At 45.7% G+C, this 20,143-nt stretch overlaps 1 protein-coding gene across 1 annotated transcript in view; it reads right to left on the minus strand.

Annotated features, from left to right (window-relative positions):
• Positions 1-20,143, minus strand: part of chd7 (chromodomain helicase DNA binding protein 7) — an 80,386-nt gene that overhangs the window by 46,437 nt on the left and 13,806 nt on the right. The window contains 4 exon segments of the mRNA XM_045693998.1: positions 1,096-1,574; positions 14,024-14,920; positions 14,922-14,969; positions 14,971-16,032. Of these exon segments, the coding sequence (XP_045549954.1) occupies positions 1,096-1,574; positions 14,024-14,920; positions 14,922-14,969; positions 14,971-15,855 (2,309 nt within the window). The 5' untranslated portion in view covers positions 15,856-16,032.

A 20,143-nucleotide genomic window follows, 5' to 3' on the forward strand; every position in this document is an offset into this window, starting at 1 on the left:
ATGCGGGGCTGACTGGCGGCTCTGGCCCCTCCCTCTTCCTCTGGATGAAAGGGGCCAAGCGGCAGGAGGAGTGACAGCACTGCGGAGTAGGGGAAGAGAGGGGGATGAGGGCAGCGGGATAGAGAAAGGCGGGGGCGGGGGGCTCTGCTGACACATTCCTCAGGCAGCTCATGTTACTACCTCCACAATGAAAAGGCCAGATCGCTCACTGGCTCTGCCCACCTGCTTTGCATTTCCACCCAAGGAGGCAGAGAGCGAGGGGGAGAGGAGAGAGAGAGAGAGAGGAGGTAGACCGAGACGCAGGGTCTTTAGCATGCTGAGGGCTCCTGAAGCCGTGTGATAGACAGAGACAGAAGAGAGAGGGAGAGAGAAGCCAACAGCGTCTGTGAAACATGGTGTTGAGATGGACAGACCAGGTAGCATGAAGGAGCTTCTCCATCCATCTCCAGCCCTATATGAATCACTCAGGTTCACGCAACCTCTACCTCCCAGGTTAAGTTGACTGGAGATTTTGTTAGGTCATGACTGAATGCTAAAGGCCAACCAACATGTTCCCACTAAAGCATGAGGATGGAAGGTTCCCATCGCTGTGTAAGCCAACGCTCCAAAGCTCTCAGCTTGGTTTGGCAGCAACTTGGTGTGCCTCTACTGCTGCTAACCTCTGATGGCTGCTTCACAATGTACTCACAAACCCATGGACACTCCACCACACCAGCGGCATAGCTAGTTCACCGAGTCCAATGATCACATAACCAACATGTGCCCCTGCCTACATGTGCCAAGACCCCGGACGTCACTCCTCGTCCACCTGGGTGTTCGCGAACTTGGGGCCATGACCGGTGTTTCCCACTGACTGGTCACGTGATTGAAGAGCAAGGTTTATCCAACTAAGTACTAAAAGCATAAATACTGACCTGAACACAGACTGAAATCAGCAAGGCGTTCAATAACAGTAGTTAGAGAGCAGCTTATGTAGAGGTATGTGCCTTGTCTAGATGTAGCCCATCATCTAAATGTAGTGCTGCTATTAATAGTTAAGCCTCTACTAGAGTGATGTAGCCTACATTTAGTTTCTGTAATGCAGATGTAACCTACCTGTGCTTCTTGGGCATCTTGGCCTTAGGGGTGGTGCTCCTGGCCTTCTTCTCCTTGGGCTCTTTGGGGGTCTTGGGCATTTTCGGAGCCTTGGGTGGCTTGGGTTCTTTAGGCTCCTTCTCCTTTGGTTTCTTCTTGGTCTTCTTATCCGCCGCCGGCGATTCCTCCAGGGCGCCTGTCAGAGGGTCAGCCTCAGGCCCGCAGCTGTCCCCGACGTCCGGCTTCCTCTCCTCGTCACCTTCCTCCATCACTCCTTTCTTCTTCTTCTTCTTCTTCTTCTGCTTCTTCTCCTCCTCTCCTCCCTTCTCCTCCTCTCCTCCCTTCTCCTCAATCACGTTGGCTTTCTTCTTCTTCTTCTTTTTTGGCTTCGGCTCTGTGTCCGTGGGCTGCTGGTCACGGTAGGCTGGCTGGAGGTTCGCCCCCGAGGCGGATGTCCTGTCGGAAGCTGTCGTCACGGATGATGGATCTGAAGGGGAATGCTGCCAGGAGAAGAGGAATAAGATATTAGTAAATATTTTCAGCAGCAGGGGAAACAAAAATGCCGATCACATAACGACTCTTTAGGGTTAAACAGTTTTTGTAGAAGATGAACAAAAAGATGTCTTCCACAAGTTGCTCCAACCTTAACACCTGCCGTTCCCCACCGTAGTCGTAACCTCTATCCCAGTACAGCTACCGCTAGCTTTATACTTTTCTTAAAGCTTCTACCCCAAGCCATAAGACTGCTGAATAGTTACCAACAGCTAGCTACCTCTTTTTATGTTAACTCTAACATATGCTGCTGCTACTATTTATTATCTATCCTCTTGTTTAGTCACTTCATCCTCACTAGTGCTGAGCGATAAGAGCTTTGTGAGGTCGATTCAGTTTCGGTTCGATTATTTGGGTTGAACGGAGTAACAGAATAAAACAATTAATAAAAGTCCCATGATGCTAGTGACTGCTTACCAATTATTAATTCACATTACTTTAATAAAATATTCCAGTTGTGTATATTACATTTGTTTTATTTGATTACTATTATTTCATTCCAAGTCATCTCATCGAGCTGCTGCCTATGCGGCCTGACAAAATTACTACTTTGTAGTTCTTCAAATTAAGGCAAGCATACTTTGACAGCTTAATGCAATCAATCGCGATACCCTCATAATCATGCGTTCTTCTCTCTTCTGTAGCAGGAGGAAAATAAAAGAGACCGGACAAGTAGATGCGCAATGGATTATGGTCATTGTAGTTAATTACCACATTCTATGCACTAAACTAGGTAGAATATTGGCTTGTTGGAAACTACAACATGGCACAGTTCAGGCTGGATGTGATGCATCTCTAAAGAAACTGCAATGTGCGCATTGAGATAACAGAAAAAAAAAAAAAAAGAAAATATACTGAACAATATAAATGCAACAACTTCAAGGATTTGACTGAGTTAGTTCATTTAAGGAATCAGTCATTTGAAATAAATTCATTAGACCCTAATCAATGGATTTCACATGACTGGGAATACAGATATACATCTGTTGGTCACCGATACTTAAAAAGGTAGCGCGACATCGACAGTTGATAAGGCTGTTGATTGTGGCCTGTTGAACGTTGTCCCACCCCTCTTCAATGGCAGTGCGAAGTTTCTGGATATTGGCAAGAACTGGAACACGCTGTCGTACACGTTGATCCAGAGCATCCCAAACATGCACAATGGGTGACATTTATGGTGAGTATGCAGGCTATGGAAAAAATTGGGACATTTTCAGCTTCCTGGAACTGTACAGATCCATGAAACATGGGCCTGTGCATTATGCTGAAAGATGAGGTGATGGCGACGGATAAACGGCATGACAATGGGCCTCAGGATCTCGTCACGGTATCTCTGTGCATTCAAATTGCCATTGATAAAAACGCAATTGCGTTTGTTGTCCGTAACTTATGCCTGCCCATACCATAACCGCACCGCCACCATGGGGCACTCTGTTCCCAACGTTGACATGAGCAAATCGCTCGTCCACACGACACCATACAAGTGGTCCGCGGTTGAGGCCGGTTGGACATACGGCCAAATTCTCTAAAACGACGTTAGAGGCGGCTTATGGTAGAGAATTTAACATTATTCTCTGGCAACAGGTCTGGTGGACATTCCTGCAGTCAGCATGCCAATTGCACACTCCCTGAAAACGTAGCATTGTGGCATTGTGTTGTATGACAAAACTGCACATGTTAGAGTGGCCTTTTATTGTCCACAGCACAAGGTGCACCTGTATAATGATCATGCTGTTTAATCAGCTTCTTGATATGACACCTGTCTGGTGGATGGATTATCTTGGCAAAGGAGAAATGCTCATTAACAGGGATGTGAACAAATTTGTCCACAACATTTGAGAGAAACAAGCTTTTTGTGCTTATGGAACATATCTGGGAACTTTTACTTCAGCAACACTACACGTTTATATTTTTGCTCAGTGTAATTGAACTGACAATCAATTAGTTTAATTTCGGGTTAATCGCTCAGCACTAACCCCTACCTATATGTACACATTACTTCAGTTACCTCGTACCCCAGCACATCGACTCTGTGCTAATACCCTGTGTATATAGCCTAGTTATCATTACTCATTGTGTAATTATTCCTTGTCTTACTATTTTTCAATTTATTCCCCTCTGCATTTTGGGAAGGGCCCGTAATAAAGCGTAGCACTGTTTACATCCGTTGTTTACAAACCATGTGACAAATACAATTGTATTTATTCTTTAGTTCAGCATGGAGACAATTGACTAAATCTAAACCTACAGGTCTATAGAGAAAGAGCTCTACAGCCTTAGAGAGAATATATACAATTTATCCAGACTGTGCTGGCTCTAATCTGAATTCTATTGCTAAAGAGTCTGGGACTAGGTCTAATCTAGCCTCTATTCCTAAAGAGAGAGGGACTTGGTAATTCTAGTCTAGCCTCTATTCCTGTAGAGACAGAAAGTAGCTCTCCTCTCCCCTGCTCTCTATCCCCAGTAGAGCTGGGCTGACAGGAAACACGTTGGCAGCTGTTTGGGGCTTCCAGCTGCCCGCAGTCCCAGTAGCAGATGGGGCGAAGGCATTATGACACGAATAAATTATATCCATACTTCAAAAAAAAAAAAAAAAAAAAATATTGGGGGGGAAGTGCATTTATGGACATAAGCAAATTTACTGCAATATGCCACAGCTCTTGCCGAAGGAGTCTTCGAAAACATCCCCCTTGTCTGAGCTGGTTGGAGTGTGCGCAAGTATTTTCACTAAAGAGAGTAGAGAAAGAAAGGAAGGAAATTCAGACGAATGAAAGATGGTCCCGTTTGTAGCGTGCTCGTTTTATCTGTGAGGCCTGCAGATCGCTCAGAGACAAAAAAAATTAAAAAAAAAACTATAAGAAACCACAACTGCGGCAGTCAAATGCAAATTTCCTGTAAACAAGCAGAGACAGATTGGGTGCATGGTGCATGCCAAACATCACCAAGGTCACAGAGAATGCGTTTATGCCCATCCCCAAACAGAGGTGTGCAGAAGACAGGCTGGCCATAGAAAGAGAGAGAGAGGCGAGAGAGGAGGGCTTGGAATGCTGCTTTAATGGATAAACGTCTCCTCTTGCCCAGCTTCCCCGATAATCAATCACATGAATGACAATGGGCCCGGTGCACGCACACACTCACTGCATCGCTAATGTGACAGCAGCAGTGCAGAATACGATACGGACGGTATTGGGTTTCATCTCTCGGAGGGGAAGAGTGATGTGCCGGTTATTCTGGCAGCCAAAGTGCTCGCTCTCTGAGCTAAATACTCCCTGAAGGAGCAGAGCAGAGGGCGGCCACTGCTGCTGAGTGGCTGTGGTCCTTCACCACAACACCTCCAGGGCGAACGACGCCATTGCGACGCACCAAATATGGTCCTCCATTTTTCATATTCAGTATTTCTTGAAGGAAGCATAAAATATGGACAACGATGGCATTGAAAACAGTCAACTGTATAGTCTCTGGTGATGGAGAACCATTGGCTTGACCGTCTGGGGTTTGTCAATTCTTTGCAACTGGCAGACCCCTGCTCACAGGCTATGGTTAGAAACCCCTGGGACCCCCTGTCCTTCAGCCCTGTGCAAATCAGGGTTAGGGTCAGTTTCATTTCAAACCAGAATATTTCTTTACAATGTCAGTTCAATTCATTTTGCTGAATTGAAATTGTTCCCAACTCTGATGCCAATTCAACACTCTTAAATCAAAATGGCAGGCCTGTGGCCTAAGGATGTAAAAGACCCTAGATGCCAATCAACCAATGTTTTGTGGTTTTGAGGGAGGGTGGTGGGGGTGCACCTTGAGTCTTTTGGAGTTCGAGCACTTGAGGGAGAGGGCTGAATATCCTAAAATGGGCCTTACCATCACTGGAGGATAAGTTGGTGATCCACCAGCCCCAAAGAATAAGGCCATTGACTAAAACATTAACGTATCATTTTTTTTACCATTTGTTGATGCCAACCAAAAAGAATAAACATCCACTGTGTTAGCCAAGAGGTAACCAGGTGGAGAATTCCTACAACAGCTGAATTTGAAAAGGCAGAATGACACCAAGGACACCTTTTCTTATTCAAAAGTACTCTTGAATTGGTCTTTCAGTCTATCCCCTTGAAAACAAAACGGACTAGAGGGAGTTGAAGTGATAAACGTGCCAGTTTCAGCAGTCATGGGAGAAGCCCACATTTGTAAACATTAACTCCGTCAAACGGGTCCAGTTAGCTAGCATCTGCTGATTAAATCTAGGTGCTTGTTAAACTCCTCCATTCTCCGAATGGGATCATAATGGACGAAATGCTACTCAGAAGAATGGAATCCATACTTGCAGCCTTCAAAACGTGCAGGTGCAGATATGGCCCTCGCAAAGCACTTTTAACAAAATAAATATAGCCGGCCCTGCCAAAATGCAAAGCAATATTTTCCAACTCTGTAGGCACAAGGCAGGCAGATACATTCATAATATTCCAGGTAGCTTGGTAATCCAATGTTTCCCACATCATTGCTTTTGCAGATGGGAAAATGATGAATCAGAGTAGTCTCCACAGACTTGCTCTGCTGCCTCCTTGACTGATGAAAAAAAAAAAAAAAAAAAAAAGGCATTGTCGTTCGGTTGGAAAAGTTGATGCCGCCTGCTCTGGATGTCGCTAGGAGCGGGTGACAGAACACCGATCTCGTCAGACCAATCAGCAATAGTTTTTGCTCAGGCCTATAGTGATATTTACATGCGTGACACACACTCTTTCTTTAGAGCATGATTGGTGCTGCTTGCTATATAGAAGAAAGTTCATGGAGCCAGTATCCATCAGCTCAGCATCCGTGACTGACTTTTAAAGAATAGGTCACCCTGTGCAGCGTGCACTAGACAAGGATTGGGCCGATATATGATTAAATCAGATAGTGATATTTGACATTGACAATATATTGTGCATGACTTTATCAATTTGAACTTTACAAATCCAAACTGCAGTTTTATCAGTTAAACTGAATCAATATGTTGAAAATTACTACTAAATTAATTAACTTAGCCTTATTTTTTCACCATACTAAGATTATTTAATGAGAATGCAACTATTTTAAATAAGGACAGCAATTTTACAGTCTGGAATTACCTAGTCATTAACAGCACAAAATAATTATATCAGATAGAGGTCTTCCCAAATATCTCCCACCCCTACTAGTCACCCACAACAGGGTTCTACACTAACTTCATCCCACTGGTGCTACTAACTGAGTTGGTGGCACCAGCACATGGTCACATTTAACACCATGTACTTTATAGGTTTTCAGATGTGAGAACAGGAAGAAAACAGCACAACAATCCCAACCCACCAAGGCATCATACAAACATATCACAGAAAAGTAAATAAGACAACAAAAAATAGACAATGGAGAAGAAAAAAAATTACCACAATACGGCCACTAGATCAGACATGACTTTTGTCGGGACCCAAGCACAGTGCACCTAACCTTTTCTAGAGGCAGAGATGACATTACCTCCCTAACCCACTGCATAAAGGAAGTTGGCTTTGCAGACTTCCAGAAAAAGAGGACAAGGCGGAGAGCTAGCAGTGAGGCAAATGCCGTTGCATTCGCCTGATGTGTGGTAACATTCTGATCTAGGAGAAGTACTCCAAAATTAGCTGAACAGGTTGGGGTTAATACTTATTACACATACAGTAGCAGTCAAAAGTTTGGACACACCTACACAAGGGTTTCTTCATTTTTACGATATTGTAGAATAGTTAAGATATCAAAACCATGAAATAACCCATGGAATCATGTAGTAACCAAAAGAAAGTGTTCAACAAATCAAAATATATTTTATATGCGAGATCCTCGAAGTAGCCACCCTTTGCCTTGATGGAAGCTTTGCACACTCTTGGCATTCTCTCAACCAGCTTCAACTGGAATGCTTTTACAACAGTATTGAAGAAGTTCCCACATATGCTGAACACTGGTTGGCTGCTTTTCACCACATATGCTGAGCACTGGTTGGCTGCTTTTCCTTCACTCTGCGGTCCAAATCATCCCAAACCATCTCAATTGGTGTGGAGAACAGGTCATCTGATGCAGCACTCACTCTCCTTGGTCAAATAGCCCTTAAACGAAATGACTGTCCCACTAAGCCCAAACCAGATGGGACGGCGTATCACTGCAGAATGCTGTGGTAGCTATGCTGGTTAAGTGTGGCTTGAATTCTAAATCAAATCAGACAGCGTCACCAGCAACGCACCCCCACACCATCTCACCACCTCCTCCGCCATGCTTCACGGTGAGAACCACACATGCGGAGATCATCCGTTCACATACTCTGCATCTCACAAAGACACGACGGTTGGAACCAAAAATCTCAAATTTGGACTCAGACCAAAAGGACAGATTTCTACTGGTCTAATGTCCATTGCTCGTATTTCTTGGACCAAGCAAGTCTTCTTATTGGTGTCCTTTAGTAGTGGTTTCTTTGCAGCAATTTGACCATGAAGGCCTGATTCATGCAGTCTCCTCTGAACAGTTGATGTTGAGATGTGTCTGTTATTTGAACTCTGTGAAGCATTTATTTGGGCTGCAATTTCTGAGGCAGGTAACGCTAATGAACTTATCCTCTGCAGCAGAGGTAACTCTGGGTCTTCCATTCCTGTGGCAGTCCTCATGAGAGCCAGTTTCATCATAGGCTTGATGGTTTTTGCGACTGCACTTGAACTTTCAAAGTTCTTGACATTTTCCGTATTGACTGAACTTCATGTCTTAAAGTAATGGACTGTCATTACTCTTTGCTTATTTGAGCTGTTCTTGCCATAATATGGACTTGGTTGATTTGCAAATAGGGCTATCTTCGGTATACCACCCCTACCTTGTCACAACAGATTGCCTCAAACACTTTAAGGGAAGAAATTCCACAAATGAACAAGGCACACCTGTTCATTGAAATGCATTCCAGGTGACTACCTCATGAAGCTGGTTGAGAGAATGCCAAGAGTGTGCAAACCTGTCATCAAGGCAAAGGGCAGCCATTTAAAGAATCTAATATAAAATATATATTTTTAATTGTTTAACACTTTTTTGGTTACTACATGATTCCATGTGTTATTTCATAGTTTTGATGTCTTCACTACTATTCTACAATGTACAAAAAAGTAAAAATAAAGATAAACCCTGGAATGAGTAAGTGTCAAATTTTGACTGGTACTGTAAGTGAGAATGCATATAAAAAAAAATGGGGTCCGAGACACCAATCAAAGATTGGTATGACCGAAACATGTGTCCCACAGTCATTAGGCTCTGGTGGCATCTCAAACACTTGGATGTATTTTTGCCAATCTGTCATTCGAGTAATGGAGACGGTGCAAAGGCTTGAACTTGCATGCCTTATGCAAAATGATGTGTGGATACGCCACATACTATGTTGCCATATGTCATCGTGTAGCTCGCCACCCATGTCTTGCTCCCATGGAGATTGTATTTGCCCAGGAAGGCAGATTAATGTTCTGTATTATGTCCTATAATCTGGAAATTGTGCCCTTCAGATACATGTTAAGATCTAAGCACCTCACGACTGCATAGTCACTATAACCATACCCATGCATAGTCACTATAACCATACCCACATGTACATACTACCTCAATAAGCCTGACTAACCGGTGTCTGTATATAGCCTTGCTACTCTTATTTTCAAATGTCTTTTTACTGTTTTATTTCTTTACTTACCTACACACACCTTTTTTTCACACTATTGGTTAGAGCCTGTAAGCAAGCATTTTACTGTAAGGTCTACTACACCTGTTGTATTCGGCGCACGTGACAAATACACTTTGATTTGGACAATTAGAGGGCTCGAGTGGAAATGAAGGGAAATGCTTTTTAGCAAAGCAGAGTTTAGAGGTACCTAAAAAATAAAAAGGTTGTGGGAATGTTATGGTCAACCCTCAGAATATCAAATGAGAAATGTTTTATCAACAAATAGGTCACTAATAAACACCAGACCATTCCTATGCCAGAACTGAAATGCTGTGTAAATCTGCGATGCTGAAAAGACAATTAGAACATTAAAATGGGGAGAAGCAGATTGCATGTTTTAGGCAAAAGTGATTTCGGAATTGGGACCATATTTTAAGGGAGTTCTTGACTAAAGGATTTAAAATATGGGATGCCGACGTTCATTGGCAGTGGGGAACACAGCAACAAGACAGGAGAAGTTGAAGGCTTCACTATCTCCATGATGGCCCAAGTTGGACCATCCTTGTTTTCAAATGTAGAAACCCAATAAACACATTTAGACAGTGCATTCAGAAAATATTCAGACCCCTTTACCTTTTCCATATTTTGTAAAGTTACAGCCTCATTCTAAAAATGATTATCTACATACAATTCCACGTAATGACAAAGCAAAAATATGTTTAGAAATATTTGCTATTGTATTAAAAATATAAAACTGAAATCTCACCTTTACATAAGTATTTCAGACCCTTTACTCAATACCTTGTTGAAGCAACTTTGGCAGCAATTACAGCCTTGAGTCTTCTTGGGTATGACGCTACAAGCTTGGCACACCTGTATTTGAAGGGTTTCTCCCATTCTTCTCTGCAAATCCTCTCAAGCTTTGTCAAGATGGATGGAGAGCGTCGCTGCACAGCTATTTTCAGGTCTCTCCAGAGACGTTCGATCGGGTTCAAGTCCGGGCTTTGGCTTGGCCACTCAAGGACATTCAGAGACTTGTCCCGAAGCCACTCCTACGTTGTCTTGGCTATGTGCTCAGTTTGGCCAGGCAGCCAGGTCTAGGAAGAGTCTTGGTGGTTCCAAACTTCTCCCATTTAAGAATGATAGAGGCCACTTTGTTCTTGGGGACCTTCAATGCTGCAGAATTTTTTGTACCCCTTTCCCAGATCTGTGCCTCGACACAATCCTGTCTCGGAGCTCTACGAACTATTCCATTGACCTCACGGCTTGGTTTTTGCTCTGACATGCACTGTCAACTGTGGGACCTTATAGACAGGCGTGTTCCTTTCCAAATCACATCCAATCAATTTAATTTACCACAGGTGGACTTCAATCAAGTCGTAGAAACATCTCAAGGATGATCAATGGAAACAGGATGCACCTGAGCTCAATTTCAAGTCTCACAGGAAAGGGTCTGAATACTTAACCTGTTGGGGCTAGGAGTATTTGCACGGCCGGTTAAAAAAAACGTACCCAATTTAAACTGGTTACTACTCTTGGCCAGAAACGAAAATATGCATATAATTAGTAGATTTGGACAGAAAATGCTCTGAAGTTTCTAAAACTGTTTGAATGGTGTCTGTGAGTATAACAGAACTCATATGGCAGGCCAAAACCTGAGAAGATTCCATACAGAAGTGCCCTGTCTGACAATTTGTTCTCTTTCTGTGGCATCTCTATCGAAAATACAGCATCTCTGCTGTAACGTGACATTTTCTAAGGCTTCCATTGGCTCTCAGAAGGCGCCAGAAAGTGGAATGGGGTGTCTGCAGTCTCTGGGCGAAGTACAGCAGCTCTGTGAGTGGTCAGGCTGGGAACAGTGACACTGGAGATGCGCGTTCATGAGAATTCTATTTTTTTTCTCTTTCAGCCTTTGAATGAATACAACGTCGCCCGGTTAGAATATTATCGCTATTTTACGAGAAAAATAGCATAAAAATTGATTTTAAACAGCGTTTGACATGCTTCGAAGTACGGTAATGGAATATTTTGATATTTTTTGTCACGAAATGCACTCGCGCGTCACCCTTCGGATACTGACCTGAACGCACGAACAAAACGGAGGTATTTGAATATAACTACGGATTATTTGGAACCAAAACATTTGTTGTTGAAGTAGAAGTCCTGAGAGTGCATTCTGACGAAGAACAGCAAAGGTAATCCAATTTTTCTTATAGTAAATCTGAGTTTGGTGAGGGCCAAACTTGGTGGGTGTCAAATTAGCTAGCCGTGATGGCCGGGCTATGTACTCAGAATATTGCTAAATGTGCTTTCGCCGAAAAGCTATTTTAAAATCTGACACCGCGATTGAATAAAGGAGTTCTGTATCTATAATTCTTAAAATAATGATGTATTTTGTGAACGTTATTCATGAGTAATTTAGTAAATTCACCGGATGTTTGCGGTGGGTATGCTAGTTCTGAACATCACATGCTAATGTAAAAAGCTGGTTTTTGATATAAATATGAACTTGATTGAACAAAACATGCATGTATTGTATAACAATGTCCTAGGAGTGTCATCTGATGAAGATCAAAGGTTAGTGCTGCATTTAGCTGTGGTTTTGGTTTTTGTGACATATATGCTTGCTTTGAAAATGGCTGTGTGATTATTTTTGGCAGGGTACTCTCCTGAAATAATCTAATGTTTTGCTTTCGCTGTAAAGCCTTTTTCAAATCGGACAATGTGGTTAGATTAACGAGAGTCTTGTCTTTAAAATGGTGTAAAATAGTCATATGTTTGAGAAATTGAAGTTCTAGCATTTGAGGTATTTGTATTTCGCGCCACGCGATTCCACTGGCTGTTGACTAGGTGGGACCTTGCCCAGGGAGGTTAAGGTCTTTTTTATTTTAATAAATTTGCCAAAATGACCAAAAAACAGCTAGCATTTTGTCATGATGGGATAGTGTGTAAATTGAGGTTATTTTATTTATACATTTTATAATAAGACTACCGTAAGAAAAATTAGGAAAGGGTCTGAATACTTTGCGAATGAACTGTATACGAATAGGCTAATTAGGCTATATCATTTTGACAATTTAATTACATTTACTTTATGGGAACCTTAGCTTATGACGCGGCGCACTTGTGATTGAGTTTTCAAAACAAAATGGTCACTGGATTGCTTCTTTAGTTTTAAATCGCATTGCAGCCCAAATTGCATTTACATCTACACAAAGACTGTCAGCAATGCTAACGAAAGCCTAACGGCTACACAAAGTAGTAGACCTACAGGACCACATACGCACTGCAGAAAGCTGGTTTGTGTTTGGTCAATTGCACATTACAGTTTGAATAAATAATAATGAAAAAACTATCTAGGTACAAAAATATATTTAAAAACCCTTTATGACAAATTAAAAATGTGCGTCGCACGGCCAAGTCAAACGGCCGCAAACGCGACTGTTTGTTGCGATATCGAACCCCGCATAACCATATTACAGCAGCCAGGGCAGACACGGCTGGGAGCTAAAGGAGCTGCTGACTGTCAGGAACCCTATTACCATATTAGAGAGTAGTGATGCAGAGTTGAGAGCTGAAGAGCCAGACACTGCTACCGCGACCGGGGGGGGGGAAATCAGATCCACCACAGGAACAATAACGCCATCATGGTCTTGACGTCCTTGGGCGCATTTCCCTCAGCCAGCCTAACATATAACGGGGTTACGTTCTTGTAGCCAGGGACCGAAGCGATGCTATGAGGCTTAACTGTGTGCCTAACATCTAGGTCATTCGCGTTGGGCAAATTAACTCTGACATCTTAAATGTCAACCACAAAAGTCCCTAATAGGAGTCCCCGTACTGGGGGGATGGGGCGAGGGGGCCACTGCTGGTAAAAGGGAAGAGGAGGAGTGGAGAGTGGTGATGGTGTGAATGAGGAAGAGGACTAATAGAGATGCTAAGTGTTAGATGTGTGTGCTGCCACAGGGCGGCCATTGTATGTGAATGGGTTAGCAGGGAAAGAGGCTTTGAGCACAAAACAAGCTAATGGAAGCCAGGACACACACACAGCAAACTATTGAGAGCTGGTAACCTCCACTCCCCACTGGCTCCCCACTGGCTCCCCCCTATCCTCCCCTGCCCCCCTTTCCCCTCTCTCCCTCCCGACAGGGCACATCCTGCTGTACACCATTAACTCACGCATGAGTCCTTCGAGACAGACAAGGCAAACACACACAGAGAGCAGAACGAGAGAGAGAGAGCAGAAAGAGAGAGAAAAGAGCGAGACATGGAAAACAACAGGATAGGGTGCACGGATAGAGGGGGAAAGAGTAAAAGATAGAGGGGCAGACAACGAGAGAGAGAGAATTAAACAAACAGAGGGAAGTGAGGATGGAATAGAGAGAGCAGAGCGGGCGGAAAGAGAGCAGACGGGGGAGGAGAGAGATGCTTAGAGAGCAGGAAGGGAGTATTCCCCCTCAGAGAGAGGGGGTGGGGATGGGAGGGGGGTTAGGAGATTAGTACTGTGGCGCCTGGGTCTTGGGGAGGGCCAGGATATGCAGTGGAGAGGAAACAAACTGCTGTAAAAATCCATTTCCCACACACACACCTCAAAACTCGCATTCAACCTCCACCCAGAGCACCACTGAGTTAAATGTCACAGACCCCCCCACACACACAAATACCCCATGCACATGAAAACAAACCCACAAAAACCCCCACACACAAACTTCAACATCAAAGCAAACTCACCTGAATGTGAGGCACTTTCTGGGGGGTTGGAGGCGACTGGTGTGGCGGCGGCGCCCAGGGTGGCTGGTTGGGTGGAGAGTTCTGGTGGTGGGGGCCGGCCAGGTGCGTCTGGGCCTGTGACGGGGGCAAAGCAGCCTGGGCGGGGTGCACCTGCTGCAGCTGCTGGAAAGCCATGGGAGGAGGCTGCAGCTGCTGCCCAGGTCTGGGAGCCTGTTGCTGGAGAGGGAGCAGCCGCTGGTCCTGGGGTCCTGGAGGCTCACCGTGGGCCATGGGACCTGGAGGTCTCACCTGGCCGAGTGGGACTCGTTGGTTAGGGGGCATGCCGGGGTAGAGCTGCTGGCCCGGGGGCATGTGGGGGTGCTGCTGCGGGTGGGAAGGGTGCTGAGTGTGGTGTTGCAGGTGGGGGTGTGGCTGCTGAGTACCCATGGGAGTGGGGTTTCTCTGAGGTGGGGCCATGGGGTTAGGGGTCTGGAGTGGGACTCCTGGGTAGCCCCCTACCTCTGGAGCCAGGCCGGCACTAGGGGGGCGACCCTGTTGAGGCGGAGGTGTGCCCCCAGGGGTTCCCATGCCCCTCATTGGGGACATGGAGGGGGGAGAGCCGTAGGATCCCTGAGGCGGTGTGGGGAGGTGGGGCTGCTGTTGGGGGGTGGCCTGGGCCTGGGAGGGGTGCATGGGCTGGGAAGGGTGCATAGGCTGTCCGGTGATTTGGTTGGGGTGGACAGGCTGCTGGTGTACCTGGGGGCCCGTGTAGCGCTGTGGGGGTCCACCTACGTTGGGGTAGCGCTGGACCTGGGCAGGCCCCATGGCGTTACTGTTGTTGCTGGTGCTGCTGAGGCTCATGACGGGACTCATCCCTGCACTGCCGGCTAATCCCTGATTAAGGTTGCCGTACTGGGGGGTAGGGGGGGTATTGCCCTGAGCTGGTTACAGCACCAGGGGGGGGCTGCCTGGCCGTGCATGTTGAACCCCATGTTCTGGTGGGGCCTCCCGGCCAGGACCTGCTGCTGGCGAGAGGGGCTGTGGGGGAAGCGAGGGGTGTGGGAGGCCATAGGTTCCTGGCTGGGCCGGTGGAGGAACTGCTGGGCAGGCGGTTGCGGGTGCTGCTGTGGAGGCTGCTGTTGCTGGGCTGGGTGGCGCATGGGGGGACCTGTCATGCTGGGGTTCTGCTGGAGCCCCACGTGGCCCATGTAGTGGCTGGGCTCCTGGCCCATACCTTGGGGGAAGTGGTTGATCCTAGGGGGCGTCTGGGTCTGGCCAGAGTGGCCCTGCATGGTCGCATAGTCGGCCCGGCCCATGTAGGGGCCCATCTGGTGGCCGTGGCCCTGGGGCCCTGAGGGGCCATGTTGTTGGTGGGAGGGGGCCTGGGTTGCGGCCTGTTGCTGCTGGAATGGAGGCCTTCCTTGCCCGGGGCCAGCCTGGGGGCCCCACACGGCTCCTCCGTCAGGGAATGGCTGGCCGCGCCCGTCACCCTGCGCTCCGGGATAGACGTGGTGTCCCCCTCCAGGTTGTTGGGGATTGTTGTGGTAGCGCGAATGTGGGGACGCCATGCCGTTGACGGCGGGCCCGTTGCCCAACATCCGGCCCTGCTGCTGCTCGTAGCCCGCGAAGGGGTCGTAGGGGTGGCCCATCTTGGGCTGTCCGGGAACGGCCTGCGAGGGGTGGTGGAGGGAGTTGGAGGAGAGCGAACCGTAGCCCTGGTGCTCGTGGGGCATCTGCTGCCCCATGGGGTTGGGCTGGCCCTGGGGGAAGCCACAGTCCCCCAGGCCCTCCAGCCCGTCCGAGAACAGGTTGGCGTCGTCCCCGAACAGGCTCAACATCCCTGGGTCGGCCATGGCTGCTGGGGACCTGGCGGCTGGGGGGAGCGGAGCTCCAGGGAATCTGCGCTCACACAGAGGTGGATGTCCTCAAAGCCGCTAATCCGCTAACTAATCTGCAGCATGTCACTCCATATTTCCCTAATTCTCTCAGAGAATGAGAACGCAGTGTCAGGCAAAGCCAGGTTATGGGACCTGGAGGGAGGGAGAGGAGAGCGGTAGGAAGAGGACAGAGAAGGGGAAGAGAGAGATAGGAACATTAGAATCGGCTATATCAGGTCAATTGTGCAACGCTACCCCTGTTCTTTAACCTAACTGAAATAGATTTCTTAAAAAGTGGCACATGTTTAGCAGTTTAATCAGTTGTAAACGCCCCCCCCCCAATAGCCCTTTCATCCCCATCCCCCACCACCCCATCCCACCTCTGTTTCCATTTACTTTCAAACAAAAGATTTTCTTCCAAACACACACACACACCAAGCCTAAACTCATTCATTCTTTAGAATGGGTTGTTGGTTGGAAAAGAACAAAGGCCTGGGCAGAAGCAGGGGTGTTTAAACAGCAGCAGCTGCCAGATCAGCCCAGCAGATGTGAGAATACAAGGAGGGGAGCCACCTGCTCAAGCGTGTGTGTTTTGTTGGGCAGAGGAGTGAGAGAGGCAGAGCTCAAGTGTGAGTGTGTAAGAGTGAGTGCATACATGTATATTTTGTTTGTGTGTGTTTCTGGGTGCATCACGAGTGAGTGGGGCTGCACGAATAAATAAAATGTTTAATAGAAATCGCAATATTGACTGTGCAACATCCATACCGCCAGATGCAGCGACATTTTGAAACGCCACAGCCGTCTAACGCCTTTTTTTTTTTACTTTAGATTTATTGCTCAAGTTGACGGAGTTCTCGCTCAGTCTCTTTTGAGCGCTGCCCAATCCCACACACACAAAACCCGCCCCCTGTCACTCAAGCAGGCAGTTCCTGGTGCTCGAGCTGCACTCTGCATGCACTGACTAAACAGTGAGCAGTCAACTGATTTTGAAACAATAACGCAGTTTTCCACTTTGCTTCTTTATATAAATCCAAGTGTTCTATTTTATACTACTTGTTTGTGTACCTTTCTCTCTGCAAAACTCTAGTTAGTCTTAGCAAGCTGCAAATGTACCTAGAAAACATGTGTTAGCCCCTTACGCTAATCGCTAGCTAGCAAAATCCACTTATCTTGCTTCCAAACCGTCGCTCTTATACAGGCTGGTACCAGCGGTGAAATACATCAGCACTGCTTGTGCAGCTCGTTCTTAAATGAGCGGGGGAAAGGCAAAAAAATATATAAAAAAAAAAAATCTGGCTGAATGTACCCATCTATTTAAACCCAATTAAGGTCCCCTGGGAAACACTGACCAACAATTTGGTTCCTACTCCGTCACAACCATCTCCCTTACTTCCATTGTCATACCAAACAAAACTGCCTTCTCACTGTATTCTAACCATAAAACTGGAATGATCATTCTAATTTTAATGGTTCCAAAAGTTTAGCCAAGTGCAAAATAGCAATATTTTGTAAAAAAAACTAAACGCAATTAGATTTTACACCCATATCGTGCATCCCCTAATCATGCATGTCCTCAACCTGCGCGTCCCCTGAGCTCTGTAATCAGATGAGCTGGCGGTATTATGGAGGTGTGAGATAAACCAGGCGGAAAGGAGAGCTAGCACAGGGATTGGGTGTCCAACTCAACACATGACGTGTGTTTATGTGTGGGCATGTGCGTGTTAGGCTTGAGGCGGAGTAGGGCCCTATGAAAGCAGCGTTAGAGTCCAGACATTAAAACGGAATTCAACAATATTACATTTATTGATCTTAGTAGGAAATAAACTGAATCTATTGGACTTATTAGAAAAAGCATTCATTTACCCAAGTGAATCACAAGACAAAATGCGTCAGTGATTCGTATTTTCATGCAACTTCCTGAAACATTAGCGATGATGCTAATGATAACCTTCTTCTGGTAAAGATGGAAAAGGCTTTCCCGAAAACCTTCTCACTTAAATGTTAACGCCAAAGTAGTCTATGCCTACCTGGCAGAATGCCATCATGATTATTTACGTCAATCCAGTGGCCATTTGTTTTGCAAACTCTGCAATCACATGAGCATTACAGCAACACCGCTTAACGAAACAATGGCTCTTCCTGGTGTGCACTTGCACTACATTTCCCAGACCTCCAAAATAGTCTCCTGATGTGGTTTAAACATTGTTGAACTTAGAACAACATTAACCTTGAATGTTCAATTTTTTTTTGTGAGTTTGAGAGCCCTAAGAAAAAAGTGGAAAATAGACACCTGGAAAAATAAAACCGAACTAAATCAGCCAAAAATTGGATCCTAGTGTAAGCTTGAGTATGTGAAGGGGATCGTGTAGGCTTGTGTGTGTGTCACAGTACTTACTATGTAGCTTGGGTGCACGAGTGGGGAGGAGGAATGTGTCCAAAACTTCAACACTTCACTTCCCCCACTAGAGAATCCCCACCTCCTCTCTTCATTCCCCTCCCTCTGCCCCACCCCAAACGTTCCTTTCTTTCAAGCCTCTCCACATGGTTGCTAGCATCAGCCCCACGCACTACTACCACTGACCTTTCTAGTCAATGAGGTGAGGGGAAGCTATTTCCTGCTAAACAGCAACTCTTCAAAAAGGGTACATTAGCATACCGGTAAGCCTTCGCAAAACACAATTCAGACACCGAATTTCACCTTCTCAAACTCAAAAAGGAAAGACATCGCAAAGTAAAGGAAGAGAATGATGCTCGCAAGTTGCAACACAACAAACTTGCTTTAGCAACAACCTCAGACAAACGGAATTCAAATAAAAACTTGCTGGGCGACTCACTAGATGAAGAAAGAACAAACTGTAACAGATCTCTAAAGACAAACCACAACACAGCGGGGAGTGTTGACACACACAGAGAGAGAGAAAGAGCGAGAGAATGACGAAACATGATTGAGTAGGAAGCGTGCGTAATGTCACATCCGTAGTTAGCCACCAATGTGGCGGAGAGTGGAGTGACATGCCTGGAGCTGTCAGACTTCCTGTTTATTGTGGTGAATAGACTCACTCCACGGCCGCCATGTAGGCCTATGCAGTAACAAAGATATAGTAACAGATATTAGGGCTGTGACCGTCATGGAATTTTGGATAACGATAATTGAGCAGACAAAATTACAGCGGTCACCAAAATAACTGTCAGAATAGCGAAACATTTTTTTTTTTATTACGCATTGTTTGTCTCCTGACTGCACGTGCTGCCATAGAAGTAGAATGAATCAAACAGGAGTGTACCATAGGAGCAGTAAGTAACATTTTCTAAAACGTGCTGTGATATACTGATTCAACTCAACTGACGTTACAAAAAACACATTACAGTGAATGAGCTATATCAGTTAGCCTGAATGACAAGTCTACATTACCATAGACATTGCTTCACAATACCAGGCAGCCATTGCGAGTGTCCTAAGGATGTGACAAATGGACCATTTCTCTTTATGTTTATACCGCCATTTTGTTATTGGTGCTCTGTTAAAATGATAAAATTCCATGTGAATTCACAATTCAGCTGGCAGCAACTGTTAGGTTGTCACAGTGCGTCCCTTTCAGATGGTCAAGCACTGCACCTGTACTACCATTAGTGTACCTGAACTCCACCTCGCAAAGTTTGCATTTCCTTCTCATCGTAATGCCATAAAGGACTTCGCTGCTGTCGCTTGTCTTTTCTCTGCCATTTTTCCAACTGGTGGAGACGACTCCAAAATAATTGATTACCCGACTCACATTTGAGTCTCTAGAAATCAACTCCTAAGATTCAGTATTTTTGGAACGGAGGAGACTGATCAGTTGCCGTAATTCCGAGAACACAAACACTTGCATCTTTCATAGACAAGGGACGGAGAAAGAGGGGAGAGGCACAGTATAGGCAGGTCGGCCACCAGGCAGACAGAGTCGGAACCATGAACAAGGCCCATCTAACAGCAATCAAGAGATGTATATCACAATGGAATGCTGCATCTCGCAATGGTTCGCAACATCAGTAAAGCAGGGCCTATCATCAATGAATTGGCTACGATATTCTACACACAAACTGAACACACACCCGCATCATTAGCCATTAGCCAAAAGAAAGAGCAGGCAAGCCAGTGTGAGGGACAGAAAGGAGGGGGCAAGCAGGAAGAAATGTGCACATAGGTCTGGGTAATCCGTATCTCGCAAGGTCTTGTATGCCTCGCAGATTCACCAAAGTAGCCTAAAGTTAGGACATTTAAATA

Source organism: Salmo salar, chromosome ssa14 (genome assembly GCF_905237065.1).
Source record: "Salmo salar chromosome ssa14, Ssal_v3.1, whole genome shotgun sequence".
NCBI classification, from domain to species: Eukaryota; Metazoa; Chordata; class Actinopteri; order Salmoniformes; family Salmonidae; genus Salmo; species Salmo salar.